Source organism: Hippocampus bargibanti, linkage group LG07 (genome assembly GCF_051943395.1).
Source record: "Hippocampus bargibanti isolate YZ-2025 linkage group LG07, ASM5194339v1, whole genome shotgun sequence".
NCBI lineage: Eukaryota > Metazoa > Chordata > Actinopteri > Syngnathiformes > Syngnathidae > Hippocampus > Hippocampus bargibanti.
Genome location: NC_142740.1, coordinates 24,355,650 through 24,374,804, shown reverse-complemented (window position 1 = coordinate 24,374,804; position 19,155 = coordinate 24,355,650). Strand labels below are relative to the sequence as shown.

The 19,155-nt window shown below is 41.9% G+C and overlaps 1 protein-coding gene across 1 annotated transcript in view; it reads left to right on the top strand.

Annotated features, from left to right (window-relative positions):
• Nucleotides 1-395: 395 nt before the first annotated feature.
• The window catches only part of abca7 (ATP binding cassette subfamily A member 7), a 51,266-nt gene continuing 32,506 nt past the window's right edge, over nucleotides 396-19,155 (top strand). Inside the window, exons 1-17 of the mRNA XM_089000401.1 lie at nucleotides 396-518; nucleotides 1,482-1,549; nucleotides 2,202-2,295; nucleotides 5,516-5,657; nucleotides 6,436-6,560; nucleotides 8,301-8,419; nucleotides 9,498-9,698; nucleotides 9,801-9,881; nucleotides 10,023-10,257; nucleotides 10,344-10,486; nucleotides 10,607-10,723; nucleotides 10,866-11,063; nucleotides 11,142-11,347; nucleotides 12,054-12,218; nucleotides 13,566-13,788; nucleotides 16,225-16,446; nucleotides 16,536-16,740. Coding sequence (XP_088856527.1) covers nucleotide 518; nucleotides 1,482-1,549; nucleotides 2,202-2,295; nucleotides 5,516-5,657; nucleotides 6,436-6,560; nucleotides 8,301-8,419; nucleotides 9,498-9,698; nucleotides 9,801-9,881; nucleotides 10,023-10,257; nucleotides 10,344-10,486; nucleotides 10,607-10,723; nucleotides 10,866-11,063; nucleotides 11,142-11,347; nucleotides 12,054-12,218; nucleotides 13,566-13,788; nucleotides 16,225-16,446; nucleotides 16,536-16,740 — 2,545 coding nt within the window. The 5' untranslated portion in view covers nucleotides 396-517. The remainder of the gene's footprint in view (nucleotides 519-1,481; nucleotides 1,550-2,201; nucleotides 2,296-5,515; nucleotides 5,658-6,435; nucleotides 6,561-8,300; nucleotides 8,420-9,497; nucleotides 9,699-9,800; nucleotides 9,882-10,022; nucleotides 10,258-10,343; nucleotides 10,487-10,606; nucleotides 10,724-10,865; nucleotides 11,064-11,141; nucleotides 11,348-12,053; nucleotides 12,219-13,565; nucleotides 13,789-16,224; nucleotides 16,447-16,535; nucleotides 16,741-19,155) is intronic.

The window sequence follows — 19,155 nt, the reverse complement described above, 5'->3', positions numbered from 1 at the left end:
TATCATATTGAGTGTTTTGGGTATTTTAGATTCTATAAAACGTTTTTCTGATGTCAGGTAAAATAACAAAAAAGTGACGTCGGTTGTCCTTTAAGTTTGTATCCACTTCCCTTCATGGGTGATGAAGACCCCCCCAACTATCTTCATCTTTGTTCCCTCCCTCGAGAAGTCCTTGAAACCTGTCAAGGTCCCCTGATCTGAATACGAAACTTTTATCTCAGGATTGACGCACAACAGGGGAAGTCTGGACCTTCTCATACCAGGAGAATTGCATCAACTTTTCTTTGATTCAAGACATTTACATAGGGGGGCAGGACAGCCTGCCTCACGTTAACATATGCTGCCAATATGTGTTTGTTTCATATGCTTTTTCTGACGAGTCCTGAAACTTTCAGGAACCAGAATCGATTCAAAACAAGCAGAAGATAATAAAAAGCTTCGAAGATACTGTTCGTCGTTTCCAGCCTGTCTTTGGAAAACCAACATCCTCACCGTTGGAAATTCAACCAACACGCGGAGTAAGAGGCCGACCGACTCTCTCCCGCCAACATTTAACAACACAAATGGCTCGCATCGTCGTTTTTATTGATCCGCTATCAAATGTAGTCATTTGGGATGGGCAATATCAAACACACGAAAGAAAATGAACATTAACTGACGAAACGACATAAATTCGTAAAAAAGATTGTACTCTTACGTCCTTAAGCCTGTATTTATTATTTGTTTTTCGTAAAAACGCAAAGCATACGTCAACAGGCTCCACGTTTACTTTAAAAAGGCGTAAAAAATATTCAAAGTGCGGGTGCATTCCGGGATAAGAGGAGGATAATTAGTTGTGAGCACTCGTTTCGGACGAATGCCGCCACAACAAATAACAATGTAAATACAACTCAACTTTTTGTGTGGTCTATAATGCAATGTCATGTATGTAGAGTTGATTCTTTGTTCACGTGGACTAGTTATACAGTCGCAAGAAACATACATTGGTACTGCGATAAACTATGCTATTGTGAAGCTCGGCAGGACAGCATCGCTTCACATTTATTCTATTTTTAACAGTGGTGGATAATTACCAGACCATTAACTGACGAAATGACATAATTCGTAAAAAAAGATTGTACTCATCCGTCCTAAAGTCTATATTCATTAGTTTTTCGTCAACACGCAAACCATACGTCAACAGGCTCCACGTTAACTTTAAAATGGCGTAAAATTATTCAAACTCTGCAGGTGCATTTCGGAATAAAAGGAGGATAATTACTTAAGAGCACTCGCTTCGGATGAAAGCCGCCACGACAAATAACAGTGTAAATGCAACGTAACTTTTTTTGCGGCCTGTAATGTAATGTCATGCATGTAGAGTTGATCCGTTGGACATTTGAAAGTTATCCAGTCGCTAGAAACATTTGGTACTACAATTGGTACTGCGATAAACTGTACTTGAGGACTGCATCGCTTCACATTTGTTCTATTTTAAACAGTGATGGACCGTTTCCAGCAGCTTCTTCTCCTGCTATGGAAGCACGCCACATATCGCAGAAGAAACAAGGTGCAGACATACATTTTCGTTGCTTCTGTTTGTTGTGTTCGCAAATGAGCCATTAATTTAACAGCGAAATTACTGGGGTTCACACATGTGGAACTTGATATTATTGTGCGTGTGTGTGTGTGGCTTTATCAAGACCAAGACACTTTTGCAGGGATGCATCTGGGCCGTGCCCTTGAGCCATTTACGCATTTTGGCAGCCACTGGAGCAACTTTGTAACTCCACCGCACCAGCGCAAGTCTATTAAGCGAAAATCTGACGTATACACTTCTGTTAAAATGCCTAAAGAAATAAATGTAGTTAAACAGTGATTGAAAACGTCGTTTTCCTTAAAAGGTTTTAACTTCAGTCGTCTGCCATCTTGCCTCATTGATATCGAGCCATAATCACCATGCATTTGTTTCGGTGCGTTCCAAAGTCGTGTTTGACTCAAATAATGGTTTCTTTTTCATTTGAAAATTAGAAATATCATGCTCCAATAAATGTATTTTGGTTTATTTAAATCAGTTTTGTATACTTTAGAAATCTAGTTAAACCGGGTCCCATCAATGTTAGAATTTGGCCCCTCTATTAAATTTCTTAGATGCATCCCTGTTTTTGAGTTGACTGGCTGCGGGAAAGGAAAGTTATACATACATTCTCTCGCCTATGCAGGTTCAACTGATTATCGAGCTCATCTGGCCACTCTTCATCTTTGCCATCCTCATTTACATTCGTAAAAAAAATCCTCCTCTTCGGCAGGATGAATGTGAGTATAAGGATTTCAGCAACTCTTTTTCTTCAAGCCAGAATGCAACCACATCACAGGTCACCAGATACAAAACAAAATATACAATGCTATAATAATAGCTATAATTAAAGCTAATAATAGCTGTTCAAATCACGTTTAAAGGACAACAGACGCCTTCAGACAAGTTGTGTCCATAATTTGTAAAATCTCTTCAAATGACTTCTACTGAGCGTAATTTAAAAATATTCCACCACATGTAGCTATATTTTACGTTTTAAGACTCGCGCTGAATATTCAGGAAGCCTTGTTTTCGAGTTGGTGACGATTCCTGACGTGACATCACGTCAGGAACGCCCCTGACCGAGAAAGTGACACACAATGCATTTTGGGTACTTTGTTTGGTCTGAAAACATTGTGTTGATCCGTGTTGATGGCGAAATTAGAAGGAAAACACGTAAATAATGTGATGGTGAATCCTTGTATGTTGCACCAAGACTACTATTTGATTCTCAACACAAATTCGCAGCAGACAAATCAGCCCATTTTGAACGGAGCTTGGGTGCCATCTTGTGCATTTTCTGCGACGCTACATTGGAGTGCTGATGGCTCGAATTGATACACAAGTACTTCTTTAATCGATTGTAAACATTGATGCTTTCCTCTTCATTTGAATCATATTCATAACTGGATGAGTAACAAGAAAGTATGTTCTGAATCTGAAGCCATTGTTTTGATTCTAGAGCCAGGCGAAGACGTCCTGGCGTGACGTCATGAACAAGGGGGCGGCACCTTCTGAAACTCGCAATTTTCGGGGTCATTTTGAAGTAGTTTTGGGACACTTTAACTCAATGTTATGGGTGTTTTGCATTTGACTAAAAATATCAGCTCACGTGTTTTGGGTATTTTAGATGCTATAAAACGTTTTTTCTGATGTCAGTTAGGAAACAAAAAATGGTGTCGGTTGTCCTTTAAGTATTGAGTCATTAGTGCCCATGTGTGTGTCATTAGTCATTAGTGCCCATCTGTGCGAAATTATATCTAAAGAAATTATTTGAATGCAGCTGGACTACATTTCAGACAGTCATAATGTTGCGATGTGTGAGCTTTTCAGCGAAATATTAACAAGTAGAATCGGGTTCAAAATGCATCCCATTGAATTGCCCAATTCGCAGCTCAATTTTTTGCTGATTTTGGACACTTTAAGTCATTTTTATTGGTGTTTTGCATTTGACTAAAAATATCAGCCTGCGTGTTTTGGGTATTTTAGATGCTATAAAAGTTTTTTATGATATTAGTCAGGAAACCAAAAAATGGTGTCAGTTGTCCTTTAACGGCTAAATTACGCTATCGTGTTTGAACTTTAGACTGTGAAGCGTCATTAGTCTGAGATTGAGCAAATTTATATAATTTTGGTAAATTTGGTAGACCTAAAATCGTAAACATTTTCATTTCAGCCAGTGAGGGTTTTTTAATCCGGTATTTATACATCTGGTTTGAATTATATGCAGTCCCCTCCAAAAATACCGTATTTACTGGAATATAAGGTGCACCAGCAACAAATGACATTTGAAAACATTTTCCATGCATAACGTATTATAAGGGGCACCTTCAATGAATGAATGATTTTAAAACGTTTTCCATACATAAATCGCACCGGATTAAGGTGTGCATGGTCAGCTTTTGAAAAAAAAAATAATAATAATAGGTGCGCCTTATAGTGCAGAAAATACCGTATTTGAATGTTAAGGTCAATTATATTACATATTCAAAAATACAGCCTTTGCTTCAGAACAGTAAATGAATACAGTAATCCCTCATTTTTCGCAGTTGATGGGGACCAGGACTACCCGCCATCGACAAAAATCAGCGAAGTAGAGTTATGTAATAATAACCCACTTGATAAAACAGAGTGGGGTGCTGGGCGGGGCTGAGCAGATGCACAGCCAATCCTCATGGCTATTAATTATGGGATATCGTGCTGTCATTGGTCGACGTCATCGCTGGGGACCAATCAAGCTACAGCCCTGGAGAAAACCTCTGAGTCATTTGGCATTTTTTAAAAATTATTCTGCACTGCACTGAAACCGCAATAATTGAACCGTGAAGTAGCGAGGGATCACTGTACTATACATTGGGGCCACGGTTTATGAAGACCTTGCCTTATGAACTTTTCGGTTTACGAACGTTAAATTTCTGAAAATTAAGCCTTGGATTAAGCACTACTTTCCTGCCATAAAGTGTTTAAATTAGTGCATCCAAAAGATAGGCTGCCAAATGAAAAACAAGGTAATGTAGTTTATTCAATACATTGTAAGAATAAAAATTGTACAGAGCAGTACATTGGGGAGACTAAACAAATTCTCAAAAAAAGACTTTATCAACATCGCAGGGATAATACTAGTGGACCTCAATCGGCAGTACATATGCACCTAAAAGCTAGCAACCACTCATTTGACGACAATGAGGTTAAAACTTAGCGAAATAACATAGATGGTTTGAAAGGGGAGTAAAAGAAGCGATTTTCATAAAACAACTAAATCCTTCATTAAACCGGTTTGGTGGGATGAGGTTCAATTTGGATCGTTCATACAATAGCCTGTTTAGGCAACATAGGATTAGGAATACTGATGAGGTGATACCGGTCGAAGTGGGGCAATCAGGCCAGTCGTTAGTCAGAACGACAGGAACTATCAGTGGAGCAGCAGCAGGGAGTAGTCCTCTGCTCCCCCCAACCTGAGAGCAGGGACCTATCATAGCAGAGTCCGGCACCGCTATGTCTGGACAGTAGGGATATATATATATCGGGCCTAAACTACCAGTAAGACTTTATTTTGTTGACGAAGTTTCTTGGATAAGAAGTGAAACGTCCGACACCTTCAAAGAAGTACAGATGACGGCTGAAGAAACCTTTTCATTGATATACAGTGCAGTGTATTTCTTTCATTACAATACAATAGCACATTTATTATACATAGAATAAGGTATGTTGTGCGTAGTTTTAAGGCTTATTTAGTTGAAAATTATATTTTATGGAGACCTGGGAACGGATTATTCTCATTGTAACAGTTTCCTAAGGGAAATTAATTTTTGGGATACACACTTTTCAACCTTACACACTGTCTGAGAACCAATTAAGTTTGTAAGCCAAGGCCCCACTGTACACCGTTTTTTACATTTCAAGCTACTGTATTCTTTGACCATCTGCTCTTTTCTTCTATGGCTCTTTCTTTTTTTCCAGGTCACTTTCCAAGCAAAGCTTTGCCATCAGCAGGAACCTTGCCCTGGATTCAAAGTTTTGTCTGCCACATCAATCATCGCTGTAATAGCAGCCGAACACCACCAGAGACTCTGAGCCAAGTGGGCAACTTTGACGACTCAATGTACGTTTTAAAATACATTTACAGCAGGGGTGGGCACTCCTGGTCCTGGAGGGCCACCCTCCTGCATGTTTTCCAAGTCTCCCTGTTACAATACACCTGCTTCAAATAATCAGATAATCACCAAGCTCTGCGGAAGCCTTACATTGAACCTGCTCATTTGAATCAGGTGTGTTGCAACAAAGTGACTTGGAAAACATGCAGGAGGGTGGCCCTCCAGGACCAGGAGTGCCCAACCCTGATTTACAGCAATGTGTACTCTGCCTCAATCAAAATCGATATAATAATATATATAATAATTTGGCAATTTGATCTAATTTTTGAAGTGTTTTTGAGTGGTTACAACCTTGTCCAATATCCACAATTGTCAGAGTGTGCTTCATATAGAGGTGTTATCAACATCGATTCTCTTCCCACCTTCAAGTCCCATCTCAAAACCCACCTATTTAAAATTGCATTTTCCGTGTAGTTCTCTCTTGTTTCTATTTATAATTGGATTTTATTGATTGGGTTCTATTTGTTATTGTATTTTATTTATTATAGTACCTATGCTTGTCTGTGACTGTAAAGTGTCCTTAAGAGCTTTGAAAGGCGCTGAAAATGTAATGTATTATTATTATTATTATTATTCCTTTTTTTTTCAAATAATCTTGAGTTAATTGACTGAAAATGTCAAAATATGGTGTAGTGTGCAAACAGTCCTCAGAGGTTTACTGAAAAGGTTCAATTTGACAGTACTGTAATGTAGATGAATGCCAAACTCCTTCATCCTCCCTCCCAGAATTTCTCGTGTCTTCGTGGATGGACAGAAGCTTTTAGACTACGCTGCAAATCAGGACCTGTCAAACTTCGACCTGCTGAGGACAAACATCCAAAGTGTGGGAGATCAAAATAATCTCTGGCCAAGTATGACCCTTTGTTGAACATTCCTTTTGACAAAGTTCTGATGATGAGAACCATTGATGCCGCCCAGTTAAAATGCAGCGCTAATGTTTTTAGCATGCGCTTCATGTGTTTTGGGCTGAACAATTCATACCATTGTCTTTTTCTTGTCTGATTAAAATTCCTATCTTTGGAATCAGGTTTCTCAAGAATGTCGATATTGAATTTTAAATGACTTAAGATACAGGATACCTCGTTTTACCACATTGAGACCAGGGGTTCTTCAATCATGGAGGTTTGCTTTGTCCCCATGCAGCCACAGTCTTGATTCCAATTGTCAGAATTGTTAACCAGTTTCTACAGACCTAACTAATTAAAGGACAACCTCCGGACAAATTGTATCCATAATTTGTAAAATCACTTTAAATGACTTCTACTGAGCGTATTTTACAAATATTCCACGGCATATAGCGATATTTTACGTTTTAAGACTCGCGCTGAATATTCAGGAAGTCTTGTTTTCGAGTGTATGACGATGCCTGACGTGACGTCACGTCTGGAAAGCCCTTGACTGAGAAAGCGACACAATGCCTTTTGGGTAGTTTGTTTGGTCTGAAAACTTCGTGTTGATGGTGAAATTAGAAGGAAAACACATAAATAATATGCTGGTGATTCGTTGTGTGTTGCACCAAGACTACTATTTGATACTAGTTGACACAAATTCCCAGCGTACAAATCAACCCATTTCCAACAGCGCTTGGACACCATCTTGTGCATTTTCTGGGACGTTATATGGGAGTCCTGACGGCTCAAATTGATACGCAAGTACTTCGTTAATCGATTGCAAACATTTATGCTTTTCTCTTCAGAACTATTTGAATCATATTCATTACTGGATGAGTAACAAGAAAGCATCTTCTCCGAATCTGAAGCCATTGTTTTGATTCTCGAGCAAGGCAAAGACGTCCTGACGTGACGTCACGAACAAGGGGGCGGGACATTCTGAAACTCGGCATCTCCGAGGTCATTTTGAAGTAGTTTTGGGACTGCTCTTGATCAGCCACAAAATGTGTCTGTGAATGTCTTAACTCATTCACTGCCAGACGTGCAAAAATCTGGCCGCTCCAATGCCAGGGTTTTTGTCAATGTCAGTTGAATTCCGGGTCCACCGAATGTTGAGTATTACATGAACATTCAATTCCGTGTTAGAAACCTTAGGCGCTCTTCTTTCATCAAAAAAGGGTTAATTCCTAAATTATTTGGGTCTGGAGTGATATGTGCTTGAAGTGAGGGTGGCTGTTTAACATACAATACAAGACCTACATATTGGTTTATATAGCGCTTTAGCAACAGCTGAAGGTGGAACGAAGCGCTAACATGGAAAAAGGGGAAATGCTGCCCTCTTATGGAAAAGAAAACAACATTGCCCGAGGCCATCGCCAGCACTTTATCAGCACCCAAACATTAAAATAGAAAACCCAAACAAATTCGGGAATGGCGCTCTATGTCATATTTTTAATTCCCAAATAAATTTGGGAATGAGTTAATGGTCGAACCCACGCCCATGTCGATATACTGGACAGTACTCCAAATGTTTTTCATCTTTACAGTTTGTATTGACTCAACAGATAAGAGATTCTTCATTCATCATATGTTGTTTTTATTCATTGTTTAAATAATGCTGTAGTCTGTTGTCACATTTACAAGTCAAGCACACTTTAATTACTAGTAGCCTTACTCATTTCTTGTTTTGATCCGCTGCAGCTCATCCCCTAGCAGAGTTCCTCAGACCTAATGAGACGTTTTCCACCTACTTGCGCACTAACACTGGCCTTTCGTCTCAGGCTGTGGAAAAGTTACTCAGGACTCAACTCAATTTTAAGGTGAACTCACGTTTTGTTTTGTTTTTTTGATGAGGGGTGTTAAGTTTAATGTTGTTCTTCCTGGTTCAGCTCTCCATTTGTATAGTCTAAATATTAAATAAATTAAAGAGGCAAGAGCGCGCTCAAGCGCGCGTCTCAAACATTATAAATAACAGTGATGTTACTTTGGAAAAGACATATCATCTGCTAGATACAATTAGACTGAAACTTGAGAGCTAGATTTCTACACTAAGTACAAGCGGGGTACCTATACAGTGAGACCTCAACTTACGAACTTAATTGGTTTCCAGACCGAGTGTGTAAGACGAAAAGTGTGTATCTAAAAAAAAAAATCCCATAGGAAACCATTAAAATTGGAATAATCCGTTCCCGGGTTTCCATAAAATATACTTTTCAACTAAATAAGCCTTAAAACTACACACAACATACCTTATTCTATGTATAATAAATGTGCTATTGTATTGTAATGAAAGAAATACACTGCATTGTATCATAAAGTCACTTTATTTACATTTGTGATGGTCATTGATGGCTTGATGGATGGATGGCGTTGGAGGTCGAAGGTCAAAGGGAATTGCTGTTTGGAAAGTGGCACATTACATGAGGACTGTAATTAAAGAAATAAACTGTGCTGTAAAATAAAGTTTTATTTACCTTTTTGATGGTCGTTGATGGCTTATGGCAGGAGAGTCACCTTCCATAAGGACTGTTGGTAACTTAACCCCTGTTGCTGTTTGGTCGTGTGTTTCACTCCGCCAGCCGTGGTGGGTGTGTATTATGAAAATAGTGCTTATTATAAGGTTTAATTTTCAGAAATTTGACGTTTGTAAGACGAATAGTTTGTTAGATAAGGTGTTTGTAAGTTGAGGTCTCACTGTATACTAATTAACATATACTAATAACTAAACTACATACATAGATGGACTAACTAATTGATGAGAATAAGTAGAAATGAAATAACATAGGATGTTTTTAGCATGTATATATAAATAATTCTAACAAGGGGTGTATCTCCACGTTGTCACATTTTTATTATAATGGATAGTGATTTGACACCTATTTTTATTCTGCCATCTAGCCTTCTTTGTCAGGAACGGAGCTGCAGTTAAAGAATCTGTTATGCAATAGAGACGAATTACAAAAAATTCTGATCCTGGATGTGGCGGACGGAATTGATCTGCAACCGCAGCTGTGTGCGTTGCCTGATGACATCATCCAGGAGTCCCAACGTCTCTTTCTCTCAGAACTGGACACAACCAAACTGGTAGCAAATTTTCAGGTGTGAAAAAGTGGAAAATCTAACTCAAATGATTAATTTTAGTATATAGCTAAATAAAACACTGTATATAAAATGTTGTTTACGGTATTGTTTTCTGTGTAGTCAATCCAACCTTCGGACCTGTTGATGCTGAGCACATCAGTCGCCTCAGTTTCCCAGCAGTTTTTAGACATCATAAATTTTGTAAGAGCCCATGACAACATAACTGCACAGTAATACAGCCCCCCCCAGACACACACAAACATCAAATAATCTCTTTCCTTCCCTTTTTGTTGCTTTGACACCCCCCCCCCCCCCCAATCCCACTTTTCGAACTCCCCTTAGTTCTCGACCCACTCCAGCTTCTCTGAGTTGAGTCAGGAAATCAGCATGTTGTCTTCAGAAAATGGAGTTACAGAGAGGCAGCGTATCCAGTCCATCTCAAGGATTATGTGCAATCGCTCTGTGATTGACAACCAATCAACCCCATCATCCAACGGGAATAAAGATGTTGTTAAACAGTCTTTGACGAAGAAAAATGACTTTCAATACATGGATGAAAGCCCCAAACGCCAAACCAGTAAGTATAACACGCAAACCTGAACTGACACATTTTCTCATAAACTGAGTGTGTTGTTTGACTTCATTTTTTCTCAAACTCCCTAGAAGAGCCTTTCTGCCAGATATTGATTAATAGTTTAGCGACCAGTCCTGTGTCCCGTAAAATTTGGCGAACAGTGAAATCTATTTTCACTGGAAAACTGCTGTACACACCAGACACGCCTGCAATTCAACAAGTTATGAAAGAGGTGAAATTCATACTTTTAGATTCATTATGTCTAATTCAATTTTATATATACATATATATATATATATATATATATATATATATATATTCAAACTTAATGAAATATTTCTGTCAAATGAAGGTGAACAAGACATTTGATGACCTGCACATCTTTGAGGACCTAAATGAGGCTTGGTTGGAGGTGGGGCCACAAATTAAGAAAAACATGGAGATGACAGTGGAGGTCCCACTATTGCAGGTCCGATTCCCCACAGACATAAATTTGTTCATGTAAGCTCATGTCTTTTTATTCATTGGAAAACCTTTATGGCAGTTGTAGAAATGTGTTTTCGTGTATGTGTGTGTGCGTGCATGTGTGTATGCTTGCATGGTTGGAACAGGGGCTGCTCCAGCTGCCCACAATATCGACACAGGTCAACCAGAAACTTGCAAAGACGAGTTGGACAGCTGCACAGTTGGCTCATTTTCTGTCCAGTCCTTCGTCAGACGCACAGCGGAGGTCTGGAGGAAAATCAACATGGAAGGACATATACAAAAATGTCAATGACACCATCACCTACCTTGCACAAGTCTCGCAGGTTTGCAGCTTCTAATGTCAGTTTTAATGAGTCGACTGAGCTCGTGCAAACTTGATGTCTCCTCCTTTTCTCCAACAGTGTTTTGTCAGAAACAAGTTGGAAGGTTTTACAAGTGAAGGAAAGCTGGTCAGCAGGTCTTTGGAGCTGCTTGACAATGGACAGTTTTGGGCAGGTGTCGTCTTTGTGCCTCCCGACTCTTCTGCCGCTGAACTACCATCCAATGTCAGCTACAAGATCCGGATGGACATTGATTATGTTTTACCCTCTAATATAATCAAAGACAGGTGGGCTACTTTATGACAATGTTTGTGCCAGATAAAGTGCCAACGTAAAGTGAAAATATTTCTGTTTAAATTTGCAACAAGGCAGTGTTTTAAATCATACATAACTCATTCATTGCCATTCACAAAGGTTTTAAAATTTCCAAGGAATTGAAAATATGACGTAGAGCGCCATTCCCGAAATTGTTCTGGTTTTGTTTCTTCTTGTTTGGGTGCCAATAAAGCGCTGGCCATGGCCTCTGACAATGTTTTTCTCTTCCACAAGGGGGTAGCATTTCCTTTTTTTCCCCCCATGTTAGCGCTTTGTTCCAGCTTCAGCTGTTGTTAAAGCGCTATATAAACCAATATGTATGTATTACGTTTTATTTTGGACAACCACCCTCATATAATTTAGGAATGAACTCTTTTTTTCTGATGAAAGAAGATAATGTAAGATTTTTACACTGCATTGAATGTTTATGTAGTCCTAAAACTCAATATTCTGTGTGTCCTGGAATTTGTATGACAATGACAAAAACCCTGGCACTGCATAGGACACATTTTTGCACATGTCTGGGAGTGAATGATTTAAAATTTGTTCATAGGAGGCGAAACGTCCAAAACCTTCAAATTTGTACAGATGACGGCTGAAGAAACCTCATCGATGGACCACTCCTGTACGACTGAGACCTTACACAGACGATTGTTCATGGTGTTTTTTACCCTCCAGATTTTGGAGACCTGGTCCATCCAATCCCAGATTTTACGTTGTGGGGGGCTTCGTAGATCTTCAGGACCTGATGGAGAAGGCTTTGTCCCGTATTCTGACAAACACACAGCAAAACATTGGACTCTACGTACAGCAAATGCCACACCCCTGCTTTGTGGATGATTAGTAAGTCACGGCATGTCAAAATTCAATGGGATGCATTTTGAACCCGATTCTACTTGTTAATATTTCGCTGACTGACATAATGACTGTCTGAGATGTAGTCCAGCTGCATCCAAATAATTTCTTAATATATAATCGCACATATGGGCACTAATGACTAATGACACACACATGGGCACTAATGACTCAATACTTAAAGGACAACCGACACCATTTTTTTGTTTCCTAACTGACATCAGAAAAAATGTTTTCTAGCATCTAAAATACCCAAAACATGTGAGCTGATATTTTTAGTCAAATGCAAAACACCCATAAAAATGAGTTAGTGTCCCAAAACTACTTCAAAATGACCCCAGAAATTTCAGAAGGTCCCAGCCCCTTGTTCGTGACGTCACGCCAGGACGTCTTCGTTTGCCTTGCTCTAGAATCAAAACAATGGCTTCAGATTCGGAGAAGATGCTTTCTTGTTAGTCATCTAAAATATGCTTCAAATAGTTCTGAAGATGTAATTGCAATCGATTAAAGAAGTACTTGCGTATCAATTCGAGCCATCAGGACTCCAATGTAGCGTCCCAGAAAATGCACAAGATGGCGCCCAAGCTCCATTGGAAATGGGCTGATTTGTCTGCTGGGAATTTGTGTCAGCTAGTATCAAATAGTAGTCTTGGTACAACACACAACGATTCACCATCGCCTTATTTATGTGTTTTCCTTCTAATTTTGCCATAAACACAGATCAACACAAAGTTTTCAGACCAAACAAAGTACCCAAAATGCATTGTGTGTCGCTTTCTCCGTCAGGGGCATTCCAGATGGGACGTCATGTACGGACTCGTCACCAACTCAAAAACCAGACTTCCGGAATATTCAGATTTAGCACGAGTCTTAAAACGTAAAATATAGCTGTATGCCGTGGAATTTTTGTAAAATACGCTCAGTAGAAGTCATTTGAATTGGTTTTACCAATTATGGACACAACTTGTCCGGAGGCGTCGGTTGTCCTTTCATATTTATTATTGTGGTTGTTGCGCTCTTTAACTGCACAGCATTACAATGAGAGCTACTGTATTTAATATATTGATTGTGTCACTCAGCTACATGGAAAAGGGTTGCCTTGCCCTGTTTCTGTCCATCAAAACTGTTGATTCATATAATATTCCCAGCAATTTTGTATTCGTGTATATGAGTGGTGTAAGTGCTTTTTGAGCGGTGTTTATGCTGTTTGAGTGGTGTTTGTTTTTTTTCAACTCATACAGGGTTTTTTTCTTGATATTGTCCAATCACATTTTTGTTTAATTCGGCAGAATTTGGCAAGCCTTTCCCACAATTAAAATTCCATCTGTTTTTCAGTTTCCTGAGAGAGTTGAATCGACCCCTTCCGCTTTTCCTGACACTGGCCTGGATCTATTCTGTAGCTGTCATCATTAAGGGGGTAGTATACGAAAAGGAAGCCAGGCTGAAAGAAACCATGAAAATTATGGGTCTAAGTACAGGAACACTGTGGCTCAGCTGGTTCATCAGTAGTCTGGTACCTTTCCTGTTTTCTGCTGTATTCGTCATTGGTCTGCTGAAGGCAAGAACTCTTCTTTTTCGCTACATCAAACGTATGAGAGAAAATTAACACACTGTTATAGAACGGACTCACCAAAATCTGAACATTGTTAACTCATAGAAGTGCAATCATCAGGGATACATCTGGACCGCGCCTTTGCGCCATTTACGCATTTTGACAGCCACTGGCGCTACTTTGTAACTTCACTTGCGACAGCACCGGCGCAAGTTTATTACGATTGGCGCATATCGCTACATAATCTGTGCCACATATGACATACAGTGATACCTTGGCTTACGAATTTAAATGGTTTCCAGACAGAGTGTGTAAGGCGAAAAGTGTGTATCCCAAAAATGTATTTCCCATAGGAAACCATTAAAATGAGAATAATCCGTTCCCAGGTCCCATAAAACATAATTTTCTAAGCCTTAAAACTACACAAAATATACCTTATTTTATGTATAATAAGTGTGTGATGGTATTATAATTACAGAAATAAACTACTATATAATAAAGTCATTTTATTTACCTTTGTGGTGATCGTTGATGGCTTGATGGAATGGAGTGGCCGGTTTCATTAGCATTAAACACCCCTCACACTATCCAACTGCCTTGTGTCAACCGTTGAGACCTTCAAGTTTCTGGGAATCACAGTCTCCCAGGACATGAAGTGGGAGGTCAACACCAACTCTATTCTGAAAAAGGCCCAACAGAGAATGTACTTCCTGAGGCTGCTAAAGAAGCATGGCCTGCCACAGGAGGTGCTGCAACAATTCTACACGGCTGTCATCGAATCCATCCTGTGTTCTTCCATCACCGTTTGGTTCGGGGCCGCCACAAAAATGGACAAAATCCGACTTCAACGGACAGTTAGGACGGCGGAAAAAATCATTGGCACCGCCCTACCCACTCTCGAGGACTTGCACACTGCAAGAATCCAAACTAGGGCGCGGAAAATCCTACTGGACCCTCCGCACCCTGCCCACCACCTTTTCCAGCTACTTCCCTCAGGCAGGCGCTACCGATCCATGCGCACCAAATCCAGCAGACATTTAAACAGCTTCTTCCCCCAAGCCATTAACTCTTTGAACTCTTCAACAGTAGCCAAAATGAAACTGTATAGTGCCACTTAGCAGTTTTTTTGACGACGATACTAGTGCAGCGTGTTCTACCGGAAACAAATTCCTTGTGTGTTCTCCATACTTGGCAATAAAGATGATTCTGATTCTGATTTGATGAGGAACGTAACCTTCTTCTTTCACCATCTTGAGGAATGATCCCTTGTAGGTGCTTTCTCTGTGATAATTGTATCTAGTTCCTCATCAATTGTGTTCTGTTTAGCTGGGTTGATAGCTTTTTGCATCAAGTGTACAGATGGCTTGTGCAGGTTATTTGTGGAGCCTGATTCATGGGACACATGTATTTTCACCTTACAGTTTACACTCTGCCTATGAACAATCATAGTTGAAACTCACTGTCGTCTTCCTGTCTGTTTAATGTTTAAACCACCCCCCCTCACTCCTGCGTTCTTGACCAATCATGTGGCTTTAACCGAAAACTGGGGGCGGGGAATAGAGAACTAAAACAGTCGGCTGCCATTTTGTTTTTAGAAGAATTGGTTCGTTCGCGAACGACACCACTCATTGAGGCAGTTCGTATGCCAAGGTAAAAATTTCATAAATGTAACGTTCGTAAACCGAAAAGTTTGTAAGCCAAGGGGTTCGTAAACCGAGGTATCACTGTACTCCTGTTAAAAGAGCTAAAGAAAGAAATTTAGTGAAACAGCAATTGAAAACTTCGTTTTCCTTCAGAGTTTTAATTTTCGTCGTGATCCGCCGGAAACTGCCGAAAGAGTTAATCGAATACTGTATTCATTTACCCATGTTGCATTTCAGTATTTACATCGAACGATATCGACATAGATGGTAGCAATATGGAGCGAGAGAACAGGACAAGTAGTTTCAGCAAACTGCTGTTCATGATTCGAATTTAGTAGCTGATGGCAGTTATTTCAGAGCTGTTGCAGCAAGTTGAAAATCTTAAAAGCAAAGAAATTTGTTAAAGTAGACACTAATAAGAAATACTGTGCTAAGTCTGTTCTCCGTCTTTTCTATAATACCATAGAATATTAAAATAGCACAGGATTGATTGTATAGTAACTAAAGAAAATAGAAAATATTGTATCTATAAATACATTATTTGACTTGAATTAAGATTGTTTATATATTAGAAAAATAGATTTTTGTCAACTGTCACTTTTTTTACTTGCAATTTAGAAATATCATGATTCAATGAATGTGTTTTGGTTTATTTCAATCAGTTTTGTATACTTCTGCAATGTAGTAATCATGATGTTCAATGTTATTCATGACGAAATTCACTGTCACATTACCTTTTTGTCAATGTATAGCTTGTGTTTGAGAACTAATTTTGTGTTTTCCCTTTCCTTGTGTCCAGTGGAGTCAGATCCTGCCATATAGCAACGTTGTTGTTGTCTTTTTTTTCCTGATGGCATTTGCCACTGCCACTATCATGCAGTGCTTCCTGATCAGTACTTTATTCTCCAAGGCCAACATGGCTGCCGCATGTGGGGGGCTTATATACTTTAGCCTCTACCTTCCGTACGTACTGTTTGACGCATGGCAAGACCAAGCCAGCACCACAATTAAAGTTTTTTCTGTAAGTGAAATATCAACTTTTTTTCTCTCCGTGTGCTGCAAAACAACCATGTGTTTTTGTTAAAAGCTATTTCTCCATACATTTTTCAGAGCTTTCTATCTCCTGTGGCTTTTGGGTTCGGCTCTGAGTATTTCTCTCAATATGAGGAGCAAGGTGTTGGCATCCAGTGGGACAATATGTGGTCCAGTCCAGTGGAGGGCGACTCTTACAACTTTGCGACATCTATAGTGATGCTTTATGTGGATGCCTTCATTTATGCCGTGGCAGCTTGGTACATCGAAATGGTGTTCCCTGGTATGGTTTCATTTCACTTTCTTTGTTGTATATTTTGCAAAATGCATCTTGTAGCATGCAAAGCAATTAACGGTGATAATGAAACATTTAATTATTATTTTTCAATGTATTTGTATAGTGCCACTTAGCAGTTTTTTTTGACAACGATACTAGTGCAGCGTGTTCTACCGGAAACAAATTCCTTGTGTGTCCTACATACTTGGCAATAAAGATGATTCTGATTCTGATTCTGATTTCTGGGCATCACGATGGATTGCCTGTTATCTCTGTGGGGTGTCATGTTTTGCAAGGTGGTGATGGCGGGTGCGGATCCCAAAAAACAGGCAGTAGGGAGCAGGTGTGACGATCGCTCGAGTGCTAGGAGGCAGACCTCGAGTGACGGACTCTTGGTGTTAGGGAAGGACCCGAAATACACGGCGTGACAGGCTTGGATGGATAAAGAGTCTTTACTGGACAAAGCATCAAATAATAACAAACAGGGATGAGTGAAGGAAGATAACTGAATGATAGCAGACCTGGCAACACGGAAGTGGAAACGGCAATGACCAAAAATACTCCGACGGAGACGGTAGTGAGCGCGAGACAGATATAGTCAGAAGGCACCATCAGTGAAATGACAATCAGCTGTGGGAACCCAGGTGTACGATGATTGGAGGGGCCGTCTCCCAGGATTGGCGGAGGAGGTGACAGGAGGGGCGGGGCGCGCCCCGGATGGCAACGAGATGTGACAGTGCCCCCCCCTCAAGGGACGCCTCTCGGCGGCCCCCCAGGCTTGGATGGGTGAGCCGCATGGAACGCCCGGGTGAGGGATGGGTCGAGGATCCAGGCACGTGGGACCCATTGACGTTCCTCAGGTCCATAGCCCTCCCAGTCGACCAGGTACTGCACTCCTCTGCCCCTGCGCCTGGAGTCCAGTATCTCCCGCACGGTGTAGACTGGTCCGTCGTCCAATATCCGGGGGGGAGGTGGGGGGGCGGGCGTGGGGGCTAAGGGGCTGGTCTCCACTGGCTTGAGGAGGGAAACATGAAACACGGGGTGGATCCGCATGGTGGGTGGTAGCCGGAGCCTCACCGAGACCGGGCTGAGGATGGCCTCGATGGGGAAGGGACCCGTGAAGCGTGGGCCCAGCTTGGCCGAGGACCCTGCCAGCCGAAGGTCCTTCGTGGATAGCCAGACCTCCTGTCCGACCTGGTAGCTGGGTGCTTGCCGTCGATGGCGGTCTGCCACCCGCCGGTTCCGGGATGCGGTGCGTGACAGGGCGTCCCTGGTCTCCTTCCAGACTCTGTGGGCCCGTCTGAGGTGATGATCGATAGACGGGACCTCCACCTGGCCTTCCTGTGTGGGAAATAAGGGCGGCTGATAGCCACAGGCGGACATGAATGGGGACCGACCTGTGGCTGCGGAGACCAGGGAGTTGTGGGCGTACTCCACCCAGGGTAGGTGCAGGGCCCACGACGCCGGGTTGTGGAGGCACACGCACCGGAGGGCCGCCTCCAGGTCCTGGTTCTTCCTCTCCGTCTGTCCGTTGGTCTGGGGGTGGTACCCAGACGACAGGCTCGCCGATGCCCCTAGGGACCGACAGAAACGCTTCCATACCTTGGACACGAACTGAGGTCCCCGATCCGACACGATGTTCGTCGGAATCCCGTGGAGACGGACGACATGGTTAACCAGGAGTTGAGCCGTCTCGGTGGCGGACGGCAACATGGTTAACGGAACGAAGTGGGTCGACTTGGAGAATCGGTCCACTACGGTGAGGACGACCGTCTTGCCACGGGAGGGGGGAAGGCCTGTCACGAAGTCGACGGAGATGTGGGACCAGGGTCTGGACGGAACCGGTAGGGGCTGGAGGAGTCCGGCCGGGGGCTGGTGGGAGGCCTTTCCACGGGCGCAGGTCGGGCAGGCCTTCACGAAGAGGGTGATGTCCCTCCTAAACCCCGGCCACCAGAACCGTTGGGCGATGAGTTGGATCGTCCTGTTGACCCCCGGGTGGCAAGCTATCTTAGATGTGTGCCCCCAGATGAGCACCTCGGTGCGTAGAGGGGGGGGGACGAACAGGCGATCCTTGGGACAGCCCCTGGGGATGGTGGTGGTTCCCTGGACTTGTTGGACTTTTCTCTCAACCTCCCACCTCAGGGCGCCCAGGATGCGCTGGGCCGGCAGGATGTTGGCGGTGGTCTCCTCCCTTTCTGCCGGCTCATGGATACGGGATAGGGCGTCGGGCTTGGTGTTCTGTGACCCTGGGCAGTAGGTGAGAGAAAAGTCAAAACGGGTGAGGAAGAGTGACCATCGGGCCTGCCGTGAGTTAAGTCTCTTGGCCGACCGGATGGCCGCCAGGTTCTTGTGATCCGTTTAGACGGTGAAGGGGTGTTTAGCTCCCTCAAGCCAGTGTCTCCATTCCTGCAGGGCCAGGAC